Source organism: Chinchilla lanigera, unplaced genomic scaffold, assembly GCF_000276665.1.
Source record: "Chinchilla lanigera isolate Chin_1 unplaced genomic scaffold, ChiLan1.0 scaffold00104, whole genome shotgun sequence".
In the NCBI taxonomy this organism is placed as follows: Eukaryota; Metazoa; Chordata; class Mammalia; order Rodentia; family Chinchillidae; genus Chinchilla; species Chinchilla lanigera.
The window spans coordinates 675,350-693,064 of NW_004955505.1; the positions used below are offsets into that span (position 1 = coordinate 675,350).

Sequence of the window (17,715 nt, forward strand, 5' to 3'; positions counted from 1 at the left end):
AAACTTTGATTCCTATTTGGAAAAAATCACTTGAAATTTAAAACCAAACCAAGAATCACAGCTCAGTCCACATCATCGGTACAGTTTTCTTCCACATGTTGGTCTTTGCTGCTGTAAGAATAGGCCATATTTGTGCAAAATGCAGCTCAGGAAAATCAGTCAATGTATAACCAACATTCCTCTTGCACGACATAATCATTCTTTATGAAAGCAGGCAGCAAAAATAACTTCCCGAAACTAGCTAAAAATCTGAAGACCAATATTACTTTAACATTAATTACTGGCATTTCTAAATTGTTCTGCATCGAACCACCTATGTGCCACAAACTATATGTCTACATAAAAGTGCAATGTGCTATCCTTCTTTTCTTTAAGAACACAGAAGCCTCTACCAGTTTTCTCCCTGGTTTAGGTATGAGAATGCCCTCTGCTGTGTACTTTATAGTATAGTCTCCAATTTGCAATGCTTCAAGTTTATCGTGGTAAGAAAGCAGCAAACAATCTCAATTTTGGTCTTTTTCTGGCTTAGCCATGTGCAGGGCAGTACTCCACGGTGCTGGGCAGCGACAGCAAGCCGCAGCGTCAGCCATGCAGTCGTGAGGGTAAACAACAAACGCACCAGCACGTGCTACTGTATGACGCGACGACGTGTGGTAAGTTAAGCATCTTTTATATACACTATCTTCAACATACGACCAGTTTGTCAGGATGTAACCAATCAGAAGTTGAGCATCGTCTGTACATACAAACAGGTATAGACTTAGAGCACACATGTTTAAATTTTATTTTATTGGTACAGTACATGTGTTAAGTACATTCACCTGAGGGGTAGGTACATGTACGTAACACATTGGTTCTTTTTAATTTTCTTCCCCTCCACATCCATCTCCCTCCCTCTCTAAGTCCTCTTTCCCCATTTTCATTAGTATTTTTTTTGGAGACAGGGTCTCACTATGCGGTTCAGGCTGGCCTTGGGCTCCCTATGTAGCCCAGGGTGGTCTTGAACTCAAGATGAACCTCCTGCCTCAGCCTCCCGAGTGCCGGGATGACAGGTCGGCGCCACCATGCCCAGCTCTTCATTAGCACTTTTATTGTTATTATTTCTAGTTCACGTCTACAGTGGATAATGTTTACATTCATGGTGGGTACTTGGTACAGTACGTGACCCATCTTAAATCTTTTTACTTCCCCTCCCCCTTGCTCTGGATTTCCTGGTGCACTTACCATCTGCAGAACATCTACCTCCCTGTATCCTCCCATTAATCCTTTATTTTTCCCTTTATGTACTTGTTCTTGGCCTCACTCAAATGACAAATGCCATACAGCATTCAAGCTTGTGCGTCTGATTTATTTCACTCAACACTGTATTTTCCAGGCGTGTCCATTTTCCTGCAAAGTCTCAAATTTATCCTTCATTTGGCCAATAGCAGTGCAGTATCTGTACAGTTTCTTTACTCAACTCAGAATTTTAAATGGGGTGTAACATTAAAGAGAAGCAGCTGACCAAGTTTTTATAATGACGGCATGAAACACATTCGATATTAGCTAAAATTCTCTACTTTAAAATCCTGGAAGAGAACATTTTTTTCTGCAAGATACAACTGCACTGTTTTAAAATAAATGCCACAAGAAAGAAAGTAATGAAGCATATTTTAATCCAGAAACAACAGCATATCATTACAATGTAGTGAGGAATAAACATGAGAATGATAATACATTTACAGTATAATTTCTAGAAATTTAAAGTATAACTCTCTGAAAACTTAGGTACACGAAAGCCATTAAAGAAATGCCCATGTAAAAATTAAATGCATAAATACTACAATGCCTTACAAAGAACCGAAATATATACCCTGAAAACTTTCACTGAGGGGTAGGTACATGTACGTAACACATTGCTTACGTACATTGGTTAGCTACATTTTCTCATTCCTTGTTGCACAGCAGGGAGTTCAGTACACGTACTCTTGCTTTCAAGAGAAACGCTGCCTCTTAGGTTGAGACCGTAGAACAGGAGTATTAGCTGTCTGTGAGGATGCCCTGCCCTCCAGTGGTATCTGCCGCAATACTCTGAGCGCACCTTTCAACACTGCGGGGGGAAGACACAGCCCTTCCACACGCACATGCCGAACGTATATCACACTGTACGGCAGCATCTGATTTTCCTTCCGTCGCAGCTTCTGTCTCTGTCTGCACCCCTGTGTCACGTTTCACAACCTGCACAATGCAGCTACTGGTTTTGTTTTCCACTGCGTGTGCTAAATTGCACTGGGACTGTGGAAACTGATCTGCATTATTTTTTATTGAATGCTGATAAAATTTCTCATTTTGGTTGTGAAATGTGGCGTTGTTGCTAACAATCCTATTATCAGAAAGTTCCACGGTCCTTTCTAGATAAAAATCATTACTTGTTTCTGTGGTTTGGGTGGATATCTTATGTGAGTCTCCAGTTTGTTGCAGTATTTGGTCTTCATCTTCAGATGGCTAAAAGAAATAATTTAGCTGTAAATAATCTTACATTTAAAAAAAGCAATCACTTTAAAACACAACATCTTTTAACGTTCACTTTATAAGGAACTGCTAAATTTAGGAGGGATTCTAGCTGGTTATAAATCAAAGCAAATGTACTAATTTTTTTTTTTGAGACAGGGTCTTGCTATACAGTTCAGGTTGGTCTTGAGCTTAGTCTGTAGCACAGGCTGGCCTCAAACTCAGATTGATCCTCCTGCCTCAGCCTCCCAAGTGCTGGGGTTACTGGCGTGCACCACCACGCCCGGCAGATGTACTATTAAAGAGTCTTCAATCTACCACATGTCCCAGTTGGTTATGGATTTTAAAAAAGCAAGAACAATAATAATAATTTTTATAATAAAAATCCAAAAGAGCTAAAAAAGAGATGAAGAATCTTCTCTCTTCTCAATATCTGTAATCATAGGTGCATCATACTACTAAACTTTCATAAAGAAATGATAGACAAATGCTCATATCTCATACTGAGTAAGTAATTTAAAGATAACAATATGCAATGTATTAACCATTATTACCTTCCTATCATATTGTTTTGGAGGTTTGTTTTTTTGGTTTTTTTTTTGTTTGTTTTTTGGGAAAAGGGGATTTAGGTAAAATCTCTGAAGGGAACAACTAATACATGTGATTTTTATTATTTATTCATTCAATCATTAAGTCAAAAAAATACTTATGGCCCATCCCATTAAAGATACAGTATATCCAAAGGAGATAATATAAGAAGAGTATCAGCTAAAAGGAAATCAAGAAAAGCTTAACAGCAATAGATATCTCAACTGTTATCTAAAAAAGACAACCTTGACCTTTTAAGAGGTCTAGATTTCAATGTGTTACGGTGAAGTTTTCAATTTCATGAAAATGTATGTTCCATTAATGGAAATAATAGAACATATCTCATGTAAATATGTTTGTAAAAATCTTATATTAAAAAGTATTGGTTATTCAAGCTAAAGGCAGGGGGCAAAGTTACTGCAAAAAAATAAAAGTAAAAAACTAGAACGGGGTCTAGGCCTGGGGTGGTCAGCAATGAAATAGCAAAAGCTCAAGAAATAGCATTCAAACTGAGCACAAACTGGAGAAAGCGATAAACACATATTCATTCGCTAAACGGCATCTGAAATGTGAGCGAAACAAAACGGCCGCTGTTCTCGTGCACATGTAACAGGTGCCAGCGAAATCCGTCAAGCGCTCCTCCACACGCACGTGTACCTACGCCTGACAGAAGCATTAGGAAGGACAAGGACGGGGCAGCTAAAAACAAACTCAGGGGCCATAAAGGGACGTCTGGAACACGTGACATACTTAATCTGAGCTCTACAGGATGACTAGGCCCAAGGCTGAGGAAACAAGGTCTAAAAACCCTGAAGAAGAAAAGAGGCTAGGAAACTGAAGAAAGTGAAAGGTCAGAACGTGTGGACGAGGAGAAGGGAAGAGAAGGAACAGAGAGTCAGCCAGGAGCAGGCCGCACGGGGCCGCAGCCTCTGCAGAGTCCACATGTTAGAGTAAAACGAGGCCCCAGCTGAGCAGAGACCCACGCCTGTCACACCGGCCACTTGGGAGGCTGAGGCTCGAGGCCGGCCTAGGCTACTTGGTGAGACTTTGCCGCAAAATAAAGGACTGGGCTCAGGCGCCAGTGCGGGGCGGAAGGGTACGAGAGCAGGGGCCCACCGAATATTTACACGTGGGAGTAGCGTGATTCATTTTCTGCTTTCAGAGAAAACTGTGTCTGAGAGCTAGAAAAGGAAATGGGACAAGAAAAGTAAAGCGATGTCTCACAACGCAAGCACAACAGTTCACGGCAATCCCGAAGCTGAGGGAAGTAGGTACACTTGCAATTTATTTTACAGACAGAACTGCAGGACAGACGAAGTGATAAATGTGGCTGGGGGCGCAGATGAGACGAAGAAGAAAGGACAAGGTTATACTGGGCTAAGATTCTGATATGAGAAATAGCATAAAGGCTGATTTGGGGAAAGCCAGTGGGTATTCAGGATGAAGTATAGAGTGAGGACATCTACGAAGTATCCGAGATGACAGGTGCCACGGGAAGCCGAACAATTCAGGAAGGGTCGGACGAAGTCACACTGCTGGGAACTGCCAGCACTGGGACAGGAAGCAAGGTCAGCGGAGGGCAGAACGTCATTACCAGTTTAGAGGGCAGGTTAGCAGAAAAGGTCCTGTTTCAAACCGTGAACGTCAGTTACGTAGGAGGCACGGCAGAGGAGAAGGGCGCAAAGGCATAAAGTAGCACTCACGGAGGTGTCCAGGGAAAACAAGACACTATGTGACCATACAAGCAAAGAGACACAAATGTTCTTAAAAGACCAGAATACCTTCTACTTCCACTAGGAGTTCTTACAAGATAAACACTGAAAGGTATCGAGTGAATTTGGCAACACAGAAGTCACCGGCGTCATTCTGTAGCAAGGGCAGTTTGGATGACAAAACAGAGATAAAAGGTAGGAAGAATGAGGGTGGGAGAGTACAGAGAGGGTAATTCCATTTACATCTGTAATGTATTAGAAATGCAGCACTGCTACTCAAAATATGTTACTCCAATTACGTGAGATTTAGTTTTAATAACATTATGTAGTTTTTATATGCCTCGAGACTTTCTATTTGAATGGATGTATTTTATTTTTCTAATTACTATAAGTCCCTTATTTCTACTTCTATTATTGATTCAAATTTTTTCATAATGTAAAAGTAAACCAGCATAAAAATAAGGAACTCTAAATTAATACATATGTATTAATAAGTGAAAAAGAAGCACAACTTACCATCTCCGAACTGGAACTAAAACAGCTCTCCGTTGGCCTGGGAGAGTAACTGGAGCACTGACTGCCCTGGGAAGAATCGAGATCTGAAAACGAAGGTTCAGAGCATGAAGAATGGTATTTATTAATACTGCACAAAATCCACAGAGCAGAACATACGCAGCTGTAGATGTATATTTAGCTAACAAAACAACAGCATTTAAAAACTGCAGACTTAGTTAAAAGTGTATACATAGCACCTTGCATTTCTAGATGACATTGGGATTTATTTTACCTTTAAAAGATCTGCATCTAAAGTAAAAAAGAGGTACACAAGGGGAGAACAGCAGAACAGGGAAAGCTGCACTGATTTTTCCAATATATGAACCTTGTTATGAACAAATAATTTAAAATGTCAACTTGTAGAAAGAGGAAAAAGCTGAGTTTATTAAGTCCCAAAGCACCAGATGTTTCTAATCAAGCAAATGAAACTTCATTCTGCAATCAAAACTGTATGAAAAACATCTATTCAAACCACCCAATATTATATCCTTGCACTATCTGCTTAACACATTATCTTATGATTTAAGTTTAAAAGTAGACTACAAAGTAAGTCCTGACCCCCTACCCCATTTAAAAACTATAGAGTTAACAGTAACTCGACTATTCCAGTCCCCTTACTTACAAAAACGGTTCCCTATCAAGAAAAGCAAGAGGCAGTGGAAGGCAGAGCAGCTCATATCAAATCCTAACCTCCTACGCGCAATAAACCCTCCGCACTCCGCGTCTGTGCCTCGGGTTGGAACGACTCTCTCCACAATATTATCTAACTTCAGCCAGCTGAGAGGCAGCAAACACTCATCCCAACTCTGAAACTTATTTCATTACCTTTTTTTTTTTTTTTTTGGTTTTTTTCTCCGGTACCGGGAACCGAACTCATGACCTTGCGCTTGCCAGGCAGGCGCTTTTGCCGCTGAGCTAAATCCCCAGCCCCTTCATTACCTTTAAAATAAATTTATTTCCAGAGAACAAATTCTGTCTGACAGCAGAAAATATAACCCAGAAAAGTGAAAGGTAAGATTTCATTACTAAGAACACAACCTAAGGACCTTTCCTAAGAGGTTGAGTGCACAGTTACTATGAACCCAGTCAGCAGCAGCAGAGCATGAACATCTTACTTGTCACAGGCAGCAAAGGACAGGTGGATGAAAATGGAAATTCAGCTGAACACTTACTGAGCAACTATGTAAGGCACTATGCTAATTACTAGGGACCTGTGTCCGTAAGCCTCAAAGTGTTCCTGATGTAGTCAAGAAAGAATTTTTTTTCCAAAAGTCAGAAAACAAGATATGGTAACAGAAGTCACAGAAGATACAAAAAAATAGTAAAGACTCGAGTATGATGAGCTCTAGTTAAAGGAAAATTTACAGATTTAAAGTGAAAATGTGAATAAAGAAATGCAGTTTTAAATAGTGAATAAACATTTTCCAAGAAGACAAGACAAAAAATAGTACATGCACGGGTACACCTAGATATTCTTAAAAGTTAGTCTCTGTGTATGTGGTACTGGGGATTGAACACAGGGATTTTGGATGGAGCTACATCCTCAGAATTTTTAAAAACAGTTTTATGTTGAGACACTATCTCACTAAGTTGCTAAAATTACCCACTATAGGCTCAAACTTGGTGATCCCCCAGCCTCAGCTTTCCGGAGTGTTGGGCTAAAAACGTGCAGCAGCATGCCTGAGTAGGAAGCTACAGTTCAAGTTATGCACTAAGACCCCCAGCTGGGCAGACTGCTGAAAAGTGAGCGTTGACGGAAGTTGGTCAGCAGATTAAATGCACAATCTAGTTATGCGTGATGAGGATCTGTAACACAGTAGAGAAATTCCGATGGAAAAGAGGCAAACGATTCAAATGTCCAAAAAGCTTTTAGCTAGTCTCAGTTTCAACAATCAGGTAGCTTTTAAAATTCTTTTGAATCTGATATAACATCAATATCAAAATATGACAAACGATTTCTACAGAAAATAAATCTCATGAATCAAAAATCCTACAATAAATAAAAAATAGAAAAAAATTGAAACAAAGACTTCCATAATGCGCTATGATTCAGTGGAATTTATTACAAGAATGCTATGGTGACCCCAATTATGAAATTCATTCATCAGATTCACTCTTTTTAAAGAGCGGTATCACAAAGGTATATCATCATCCCGTTACAATGGCCAGGATCAGACTTCTGGGAAGACAGCGGAATGGTGAGCAGCAGAGAAACAGCCCCTCCGATATTTGTAATCCAGATGTTGGAAAGTGACAACACGAGGAACAGGAGGAGAAGGAGGGAAGTGGGTCCCAGGACCCAGAAAGAACCTGAAGTGAGAGTTACACCCCATGGGGAGAGAGAAGACAGGGACTACAAGGCAGAAGAGCGAGGTGGCAAGCAGCGCTTTCTCCTTGAGCGCTGCCTGGCAGCACGGCAGGGGCAGCTTGAACCTGCTGAGGCTTGGTGACTACTGGAAGCCTTAGAGGCCTCCACAGAGAAATGCACCAGTGGAGCAGAGGAGAGAGAGGATGTTGCAGACTGCAGAGGCTGGTGAGTTATTTGGGTTCACATGCCCCCAGAAAAAGGGCAACTGGCCAGTGGTCATTTTAGAAGGGGTCAACAGAGCTCAGAGTTCACAGCAGCTATGGGCTAGCTCCATTTAGTGGCTCTAAGTGTCAGGGTGAGGCTCAGCTGAGTTCAAGATGGCAGGAGTCAGGGAGCTGAGTTCAAGCTGCCAGAGGTCATGGAGCCAGCACGGAAGCAAGTTCAAGCCAGCAGGAGGCACCCCAAGTGTTGTGGGCTAAAAATCTCAAGCCCAAGCCTCACAGCCAGACACCAGAAGCAGCCTGAACTTCAGTGGAGCTAAAGTCCCAAGTTTTCTGGGATTACCTACCAATATCATAATTCTACTGCCGACTTGCTGAGATTAATCAACATGGATCTGGGCTCTCTCTGCCCTCTCTCTCTCAACCAGTGACAGCAGAGACATGGACATGTTTTGGTTTTTGTTTTGCTTCCTTTTTTTTTAACTTTCTTTATTTTTTTCTACTTTTTTCTCTTTTTCTTCTTTGTTCTTGTTTTTGTATGAGTGAGAAACCTGGTTCCAGTTTCTTCTTTTTGCTGATTTGTTCTCTTATTTGCTTCTTCCTTCTTTCTTTTACTCCTGTCTTTTTCATCAATTCCCAAAGCTTGTGTAATCTACCTTTATCCTCCAGCCTTGCTTCTAATCTTTCTTTTATTTCTCTATTTTTTCCCTAACCCTTTAAAATTTTCTCTCCATAGGGTAAGAATCACCAAATTGAGGGATATTCACTGTACACAATTTTCTGGTTGGTTTTAGATTTTGTTATATAACTATAAATCTTGTTGATATGGTTAAGGTGACAAATAGTTGCCATAATTTGTCATTTTTTAGGCTGTATTTGATTATTATTAATGTTGTACTACTTTAGCCAAGGTAACATAATTGTTCCAATCAGGTGTTGTTCCTTGTATGCCAAGACTGAGAATGCCTGAGGGACATAAACACTAGTGCAGGCCAGTACCAAAGAACCAGGGGCTAGGCAAAATAGGCAGCAATATCTTATCCCCAGTGAATTGAAGAGTCAGGCTCTCGCAACAGCTCAAAACGCAAAGGCAGCTACATATGGAAGACAACCCTGAGTAGTCGTCATTTGCTAAGGGTTCTTGATAGTAGCAATAAAGATACCTACCATAAACAATGTACAAGAATCAGTAAAGGAACTTAAGAAACAAAATAAAAAGATACATAAGCAAGATGAAACCCCCCCTTAATTCCAGCTCACCAAAGTCAAACACAGGGGGTGATAAGCAGGGATAATTCAAAAGCCACCCACCTACACTCTCCCAAGTGGCAACGGTGGAAGTCACAAAGCAAATTAATAAGGTTCTAGAAAAACATCAAGTCAGAAATAATTTCTCAGGTAACTTCAGAAATGATGACCATAATGAAGAGCATGATCAATGAATCTAGAGAAGATATAGATAAAAAAGAAATAGAAGAGTTTAGGAAAATGATGGAAACCATGAATGCCCAACATAGGAAAGAAATGGGATCCATTAAACAGATTCAATCAGGTATCTAGGAGATTAAAATTTCTATTAGAAGTATACACAATAGAATAACCCAATGTAAGGACAGACTATCAGATCTAGAAGCTAGGACTGCAGTTAGCAATCAGGAAAAGAAATATTTCCTAAAATTAGCAAGGGACCATGAAAAATCAATCCAATACCTGCTAGATAATGAAAAGAAGAGTAACATAAGATTGACTGGAGTCAATGCAAAAGCAAGATATAGCACAAACAACATAAAAAGCCTGTTCACAGAACTAATGGCAGAAAACTTCCCTGACAGGGAAAAAGAATTTGACATACAGATAAGTGAGGCATATATAACTACAATTAGCCATGATTAAAAAAAAATTCTACCACAAGGCATATAATAGAATTCCAAAAATTCAACACAAGAACACAATATTAAAAGCCATTAGAAAAAAGGAACAAACCACTTATAAAGGAAAGCCCATCAGAATTATAGCACATTTCTCAACACAAAACCTTAAGAAGAGCTTGGAGTAAAATAATTTAAACCCTAAACAATCTGCAACCAAGAATGACGTACTCTGCAAAGTTATCTTTCAAAACTGATGTAGAAATAAAATCCTTTTATAATAAAGAACACCTAAGGAAATTCATGATCATTAAAAAAGCACTCCAAAGACTTCTAAATGATAGTCTAGAAAAAGACAATAATGACAACAGTTCCAAGAATCCCAACAGAATGAATCCACCACAAAAGGCAAGTAATTAAATGGAAGGGAAAGAAAGGTAATGCACAACAGGAAAATAATAAGATGACAAGGACAAGTCCTACCTATCAGTTACAATCATCAATGTGGGCGGTCTCACTTCACCAATCAAAGAAACACATTGGCAGAATGGATTAAAAACCAAGATCCAATAATATGTTGTATACAAGAAATACATTTAACTCAAAAAGAAATTCATAGACTCAAAGTCGAAGGATGGAAAGCAATACTCCATGCAACAGGAACTGGGAAAAAAAAGCAGGGATAGCTATTCTATCTGCAGAAAAAGTGGATTTCAAGCCAAGACTGATCAAGAGAGACAAAGAAGGTCACTACATCCTTGTTAAGGGAACAACCCAAGAGAAAAAGATAACACTCATAAAATACATACGCACAAAACACTGGTGAACCGAACTATAAAAAACACAAATAGATATGAAAAATTAGATAGGCACTAATACAATTTTAATGGGCAACATCAATACTCACTGTCACAAATAGATCAACCAGACAAAAAAAATCAATGAAGAAATATCAGAACTGAACCACATTTTTGAATAAATGCGCTTAGTAGATGTCTACAGAGTGTTCCACCCCACAACTTCAGAATACACATTCTCCCCAGCTGCACACAGGAGGTTCTCCAAATCACATACTAGCTCATAGAACATGCTTAATTTAAGTAAATGCAGAGGAATCACAATTATCCCATGCATAGTACCAGACCATAGTGCAATAAGATTGGAAACCAGTGACAAAAGAAATCACAACAACTTCATAAACACATGGAAATTAAATAACACTCTCCTGAACAACCAATGAGTTACAGATGAAATTAAAGAAATAATTAGACAGTTTTTACAATTAAACGATAAAGTCACTACAACATATAAGAACTTATGGGTCACAATGAAAGAAGTCCTACGAGGGATGTGGCAGGTACAACTGTAGATAGATACAGATATATAAAAGACACATCCCATAAAGAAAACCAGGCTTACTAAAAGAAACACAGAAAAAGACATGAGATATATTTCACAGATGAAACACAGATAGCCAATTAGCTAAACTGGTATTCAGAGAAATATAAATTAAAACTACAATGATACCAGATTACCAACAATGACAGAGAACTGGCATAGTAGCAGTGAAACAATGTGACTAAGACTGTCCTTTGCTGGTGCAGGTTAAACAGGCATAAACATCTTAGAAAACAATTCTGCTTATCAAAAGAGGTACAGATGTGCCTGGCATAAGAACTGGGAATTCTATTCCTAGACATACGCTAGAGGAACTTCATAAATGTATACCAGAAAAACTATCAAGAACAGCAAAGAGAAAAATATTTAAAACAATTAAATACCATTGCCAGAGACACATAAAATTTTTTTTGGTACATTCACAAAACAGAATGCTATATAACAGTAACAAAAAATAAAATGTACTAGAGGCACAAATATCAAACAGGATGAACATCAAAATATAATACTGGATGGAGAAAAGACAGTTTCAGATAAAGTTCCTTCACCATACAGATTTAAAATCAAGCAATGGAAAGTCTGTATGTGATTATATCACACACATACAGAAATAAGAACAAATTCAGGATAATAGTTACCTCTAGGGGGCAGGATAGGAAATGGAATCGAGGACATTTTCAAAAGTACAGTACTTACATTATTTCTTAAACTACATAGTTGAGAACAGGGATATTTGTTCCAGGATTTGTTAAACTATACATTTACCTTATGTATATTCATCATATATATGTTGTAAAAGATATGAAGTAATTTTTCAAAGTCAATTGCATTGCTAGTACAAACTAAGATACCTAGAAAATACTTATTTGCTGGTAAAAAATTTTAAACCCCTTATAATTTAATTGATTTCTATTTAATTTTTAGTTTTCCAAAGAACAAAATTCACTTATATAGTTACCCTGGCAGATTTTCTTAGATACTGGCCCGCCTTTTAAAGAACATGTTCCTTCTTTCATAATCTAGAAGAAAATAAAAATATTAGCAATTTCCAAGTGTACATGATAACACCCACTCGTAACTGTTCTATCAATATTATCAATTCATTTTATAATACTCTTTCTTTATACTATTTTAATTCAACAAAGATGATTTCACAAAAAGAAATTAGCCTGAGAACTACAAGATGAGATTTAAATTGGTTTAGAAATAGCAAGCAATAGAATAGACACCTGCTAAGAAAAAAAAAAATAAAAGGCTTCAAGTAATCATAGTAAGTGCGGATAAAGAGAGACAGGAACCTAAACTACTTTGTTCTTTTTTCTTTCTGATTTCTTGAGTCACCCAGTTGTTATTTATGTGCTTTTTGAAAAAGCAGTAAAAGCTTAGCACTATAAATTTTCTATAAAACACAATATAGGCTTTTATTTTCATCACTCTCTATATAACTTATAACTTATTTTTATTTCCTTTCAAATAAACCAGAGTGTTTCTTAATTTCCAGGACGTTAAAGGAAGTTAAGCAGCATGTTTTGGTTAACTTCAAACTTTTTAAATTTTGATTAGAAACTAGATATGAACCTCTCCTTTGCTAAATTTTTATATTTTCTTTATGGCCTACTACATGAATTACACTTGTAAATATATCACAAATTAAAAGAAAATGTTTTCTATATAGTCTCTGTGGGTAGGATACTGAGTTACTTCAGACAGATGGGGTAAAGGACAAACTGTCTAGCCATCCACGAAACCTGATTCTTCCTGGACATACAGCTAGACTAACTTCCTAGCCTCCCTTGCGGTTGGTCTGGACACACAATTTAATCTCTGATTATAGGCAGAGATTAACATACAGTAGGAGGCCCACAGAAATTGTCTTCGCAGTTCTCCACCTCCCATTCCCTCTCTGCAGCAGGCTTTCGTGACTGCTGTCAGGAACGCGTTTATCTTCTACTCTGCTCTTTTCTGAATGGCTGTTTACTTCATTTTCATTGTCATTGCTCAAATACTACAGGTTTTCTTCATTTTATATATGTTTAACCTCTGTTACGATGTTCTGCACCTAGTTCCTACAAAATGTATAGATTTCTTCTTCTCAATGTGATACGCTTTGCAATCTTAGTAGGAAGAGTCAGCTGTCTCATAACTAATGCGTTAGTAATTTCTAAGCAGATTTCCTTCCTTACATTTGATGCAGAACTTCTATTCCGCTTTCTCCCCTTTGATCAGGATTCCTCATATGACAACACCACTTCTTTGAGTTTTTAAATTCTTCCATGTGCCTCCGTTTTTCCAGCAATTACCTTCCCATTTTAAACGATCATACTTAAATCTTCCTTTTCTACCATAAAATTAAACGTGTACCTGTGCTCCTCGTATTCTCTTCCACCTCCAACAAGAGGATCACGGGAACACAACTTCCTCATTCTCAACTGTCAAGAGGTGTGTTTTGTGCTGTTTACCTGTGACTTAGCTCTTCTGTCTCCACACTAGTTCTTCTCCATAGAAACTAGAGCCCACATTGAGTTTGCTTACTCAGTTGGCATATCAGCCCTGAGCGCCCCGGTGCTGCTCTCCTCTTCTCCTCTCCTGCAGTGACCGGTGCCTTGCCTCCTCTGGTAGAATCGAAGACCTAAGCCAGGACCCACTGTACCTCTGACTCTGAAGAGGTATCACAAATTTAAAACCCACCCCTGCTCTACCCAAAGAATTTCTTCACTGAACCTCGTTCCTTTTAAGGCTTTACGAAAAGCATTTTGTTTCTGATTAGCCCTACCAACTTTCAGCTGCCAGCTTTCTAGACTCCAATGTAGTGTGAGTTTATTTGTATTTTAAGAGTCCAGTCCCGTGAATTACACAGAGCTTCTAATATGGTTACAACAACAACAACAACAACAAAATAGCCTTTTTGTGAGGACCTTGCACTCGCCAGGCAGGCGCCTGTGCCGCAGAGCTATAGCCCTGCTTCTCCATATTCTTCTACCTATGTCCAAAATAGCACATTAAAACCTAAACCATTTTTATGTTTTAAGAAATTTTATAGTTCATAGAGAAGACATTTAAATGTGTCTTGGGGTACAGCTCAGCGGTACGGCACCTGCCTGGCAAGCACAAGGTCATGAGTTTGATTCCCAGTACCAAAAAAAAGCAAAATATATCTAGATTAGTATCAAGAACATTACAGTTTAAAAGGTGCTTTTACTTCTAAATCTAAGTCATGAGTTTACAAGTGTAAGAAAATATGAGGAAAACAGTATCCAGAAAAAGTTTTTAATGCAAGCTAACCTTATGTCAAAGTAGTGTAAACTCTAAGTATTAAAATACGATGAAACATACATAACTTCATAGGAAAGATAGCATGACAGTGTGCTTCACCTCAGCAAGTCCAAAGGGCCCTGCCTGGGTAGGGTGCAGTTCTTCCAAAGGGCTAGTGCACCTAAGGGTTATAAATGACACAGTATTAGTGTTTGTTGTATTCTCGCTTAAAGTTATCGCTTTCAACTATGACTTTAAAACTTGGCTTCAGAAAAGTATATTGGAAGCTTTTCAAAAAATAAGTATGTGTAAACTCCATGCTAAGGAGCTTATTTATTATATATGGGTCAAACTGCATTCTACTGGTTTACAATCACCCCTCTCAAGTACGTGTAGATCTGCAGACAGGTTTAGGGACCACATTCTGAAGCACTTAACACTTTAAAATTCAAGGGCTTACACAGAGTTTTTCACTTGTAAATTTCTGCATATTTGGAAAGCAAAGAACTTAGTATGCTAATGAGAACAATTAAGAGTCTACATTTTAATTGCATATGCTACTCCCACAAAAAGGGCATACAGATATTTAAAAGATTTCCCTAGGAAACCATATCCTGGATAAAAATATGTTCTAGCTAATTATTCTCCGTTACGAAGGTATGATAAATCGGGGTTCAGTGTAGAAGGGTTTCTCCGGGGCACTCTCTCCCTGTGCTACAGCACAGGCCCTGTTACAATGAAGACTGTAAACAAAAGATTAACTGTTGCCAAGGAAGGACTGTTCAGAAACTACCAGCTGAGATAAACGTTTCTTCACCTGTGCAGGGGCGCCTCAGTTCACGAACTTAATTCTTTGCCTCAACTCTATTCACAAACGGAACTGGACGAGAACCAGATCAAACTTTCCCATTCGGCCAACGCTGAGCCTACCCAATGAATTAGATTCAGTTCTCACCCAACTCTGTCTGCGGCTAGAATCGTAAAGAACTAAGTCTGTGAACCAAGCTACCACTGTAATTGCAGACCATTATGTAAAAGAGTCAGTAACAAACAGCCCCCAAAACTAAAGAATAAGTGAAATATCAAGCAACAATAGATTAAATTAAAAGCTCATTAAATACATTTTCTACACCAGCACCAAGAAGCTGCACCAAGATCTGATGGGGCATAATTGTTTTCACATAAAAATGCCCCAATGATAGGGTAGAAGAAAAAAAGAGTAATCTTGAACACAGAGGATGCAGGGAGTCTCTGACAGGTACACACTGGCAATGAAGAGACAGCTCCACAACACACAGTCACGTAAACTGGCGCTGATATGCATATGTATGCCACGGACAGGAATTCTATTACTCTTTGTTCTGATTTTCTACCAACCACACAACCCTCCCAGGAGGTCCTAAGGAAGTCGTGCTCTTCATGCCAGGAAGCAGTCCTACACACATGAGCCTTCTATTTCTTAGTGTGAATAAGTAAACTGACATTCTGGTGGATATACAAACACATCAGGCAGTTTCTCACGTGGGATATTCAGGTAAGGAGGTATTTGGGGACTGGCAAGCGTGAACTCTGTATTCTCAGGGAGAGTGATACTACCGAGACTGTGGGTACAGCAAGGCTTCTCCGTGGCCTGGTGGCTCACACTCAGGGACAGGCCTATGTCACTTTGCACTAGCTGATTCTTCAACAGGCTACATCCTACTACAGTTCCCTAAACGTACTAAAAACTTACACCGAGTTCACTGGATCTTCCTGGTTATTTTTCTGTGGCATCTTCTCTTGGTAATCATTTTTATTTTTTCCTGCAAAAACAAAACTATTGAGTTAAAAATTTAGCATAGTCTATTTTCATTTAACCAAAGTGCCTTACTGTGAGACATACGGAGGGGAAATCACTGGGCCCCAATGTCATATGATAGGAATTGCATTTTTGGCTTCGCATTCTCCTAACACACAAACTACATGGTCATCTCTTAGCAACTACAGGGGACCAGGACCTCCTTTAACCACTTCTACAGATACCAAAATCCATGCATGCTCAAATCTGTTACTTCAAGTGACTTAGTATCTGCCATGTGACCTACTCGTATCCCCCTGTATGGTTTAGGTACTCTCCAGATCTCTTACACAACAATGTAAATGCTATACAAGTAGCCTTGATTCTGTACTGGTCAAGGAATGATGGCAAGAAAAAAACAACACATGTATTCAATACTCAATGTTTTAAAATTATTTCAGGGCTGGGGATTTAGCTCAGCGGCAAAGCGCCTGCCTGGCAAGCACAAGATCGTGAGTTCGGTTCCCTGTACCGTAGAAAAACCAAAAAAAAAAAAAAATTATTTCAATACTGCATGGTTAGTTTAATCTGCTGATGGGGAACTTGTGGCTATAGAGGGCCAAATGTATGTGTGAATATACACATACACATGAAATATATAAAATAAAGCTAAAAATGAAACATAAATTATTCAATTTTCTAAGTATACTACTAACCTTGTTTTTCATAACTAGCTGGATAACAATCTTCAAAAACAATACTGAGATCACGTATTTCATTACTGTTGTGCTCTTTCTGATAGCTCTTGACTGGCTGACATTTTTCTGGACCACTTGTTTTATGAAAAGCAGAATCACTAAAAGTTGACTCTGGAACTGTAAAACTGCTCCGAACGCGTAAATCAGTGGAATGGTTTTCATCAGAATTCACAACTAAACAAGCCTTTCCCAAACTATCACAACCACGCTTGTCAAAAGTTTTCTGCATCATCTGTTGGTCTATACTTAACAAATCGATCATGTTCGGGCCAACAAAAGAGCCACCATTCTCTGGCAGAATACTCGGAGTTGGCTGGTTCACATCTTTAAGGAAATCTGAAATTTCTTTTCCATTTTCTCCCCAGATAGGTTGTGCTGCTTGTTTTCCAAAAATGAGGTCTGCCTGTCTTTCATTCGTGCTTTTCCAATCTTCATCCAAAGATATACCAGGCCTTGTTGTAAGGAAATTCCCATTTCCTGGACTTTGGAATAAATAAAACATTATTTTCCAAGAAAGATATAGTCCATGTCATTTATAAATACCAACATTAAAGTTCAATCTTTAGAAAGCAATAGGCAGTTAGTAACATTTATGCTTTTTAATATTTAAGTAAATAATACTGCTTTGGGTGGGAACGTACCTAATGTACTCTTCTACAGATCTCTTGAGTATGAAAATTTCAGGTTTTTAAGCATTCTAACACAGAAGAGTCAATCACTAATAGATCTGAAGAATAGAGATATGTGTAATCTATGGTTATCACCAGCAAGAAAGGTACAACATAAAA

At 38.6% G+C, this 17,715-nt stretch overlaps 1 protein-coding gene across 7 annotated transcripts in view; it reads right to left on the reverse strand.

Moving 5' to 3' along the window:
• Positions 1–1,638: 1,638 nt before the first annotated feature.
• Positions 1,639–17,715, reverse strand: part of LOC102029312 (chromosome unknown open reading frame, human C12orf40) — an 86,759-nt gene continuing 70,682 nt past the window's right edge. For all 7 annotated transcript variants that reach the window (XM_005407103.1, XM_013505953.1, XM_013505954.1 and 4 more), the window contains 6 exons: positions 16,886–17,409; positions 16,125–16,194; positions 14,513–14,573; positions 12,099–12,159; positions 5,307–5,389; positions 1,639–2,484 (listed from right to left, as the gene is read on the reverse strand). In XM_005407103.1, coding sequence (XP_005407160.1) covers positions 2,020–2,484; positions 5,307–5,389; positions 12,099–12,159; positions 14,513–14,573; positions 16,125–16,194; positions 16,886–17,409 — 1,264 coding nt within the window. In that variant the 3' untranslated portion in view covers positions 1,639–2,019. The remainder of the gene's footprint in view (positions 2,485–5,306; positions 5,390–12,098; positions 12,160–14,512; positions 14,574–16,124; positions 16,195–16,885; positions 17,410–17,715) is intronic.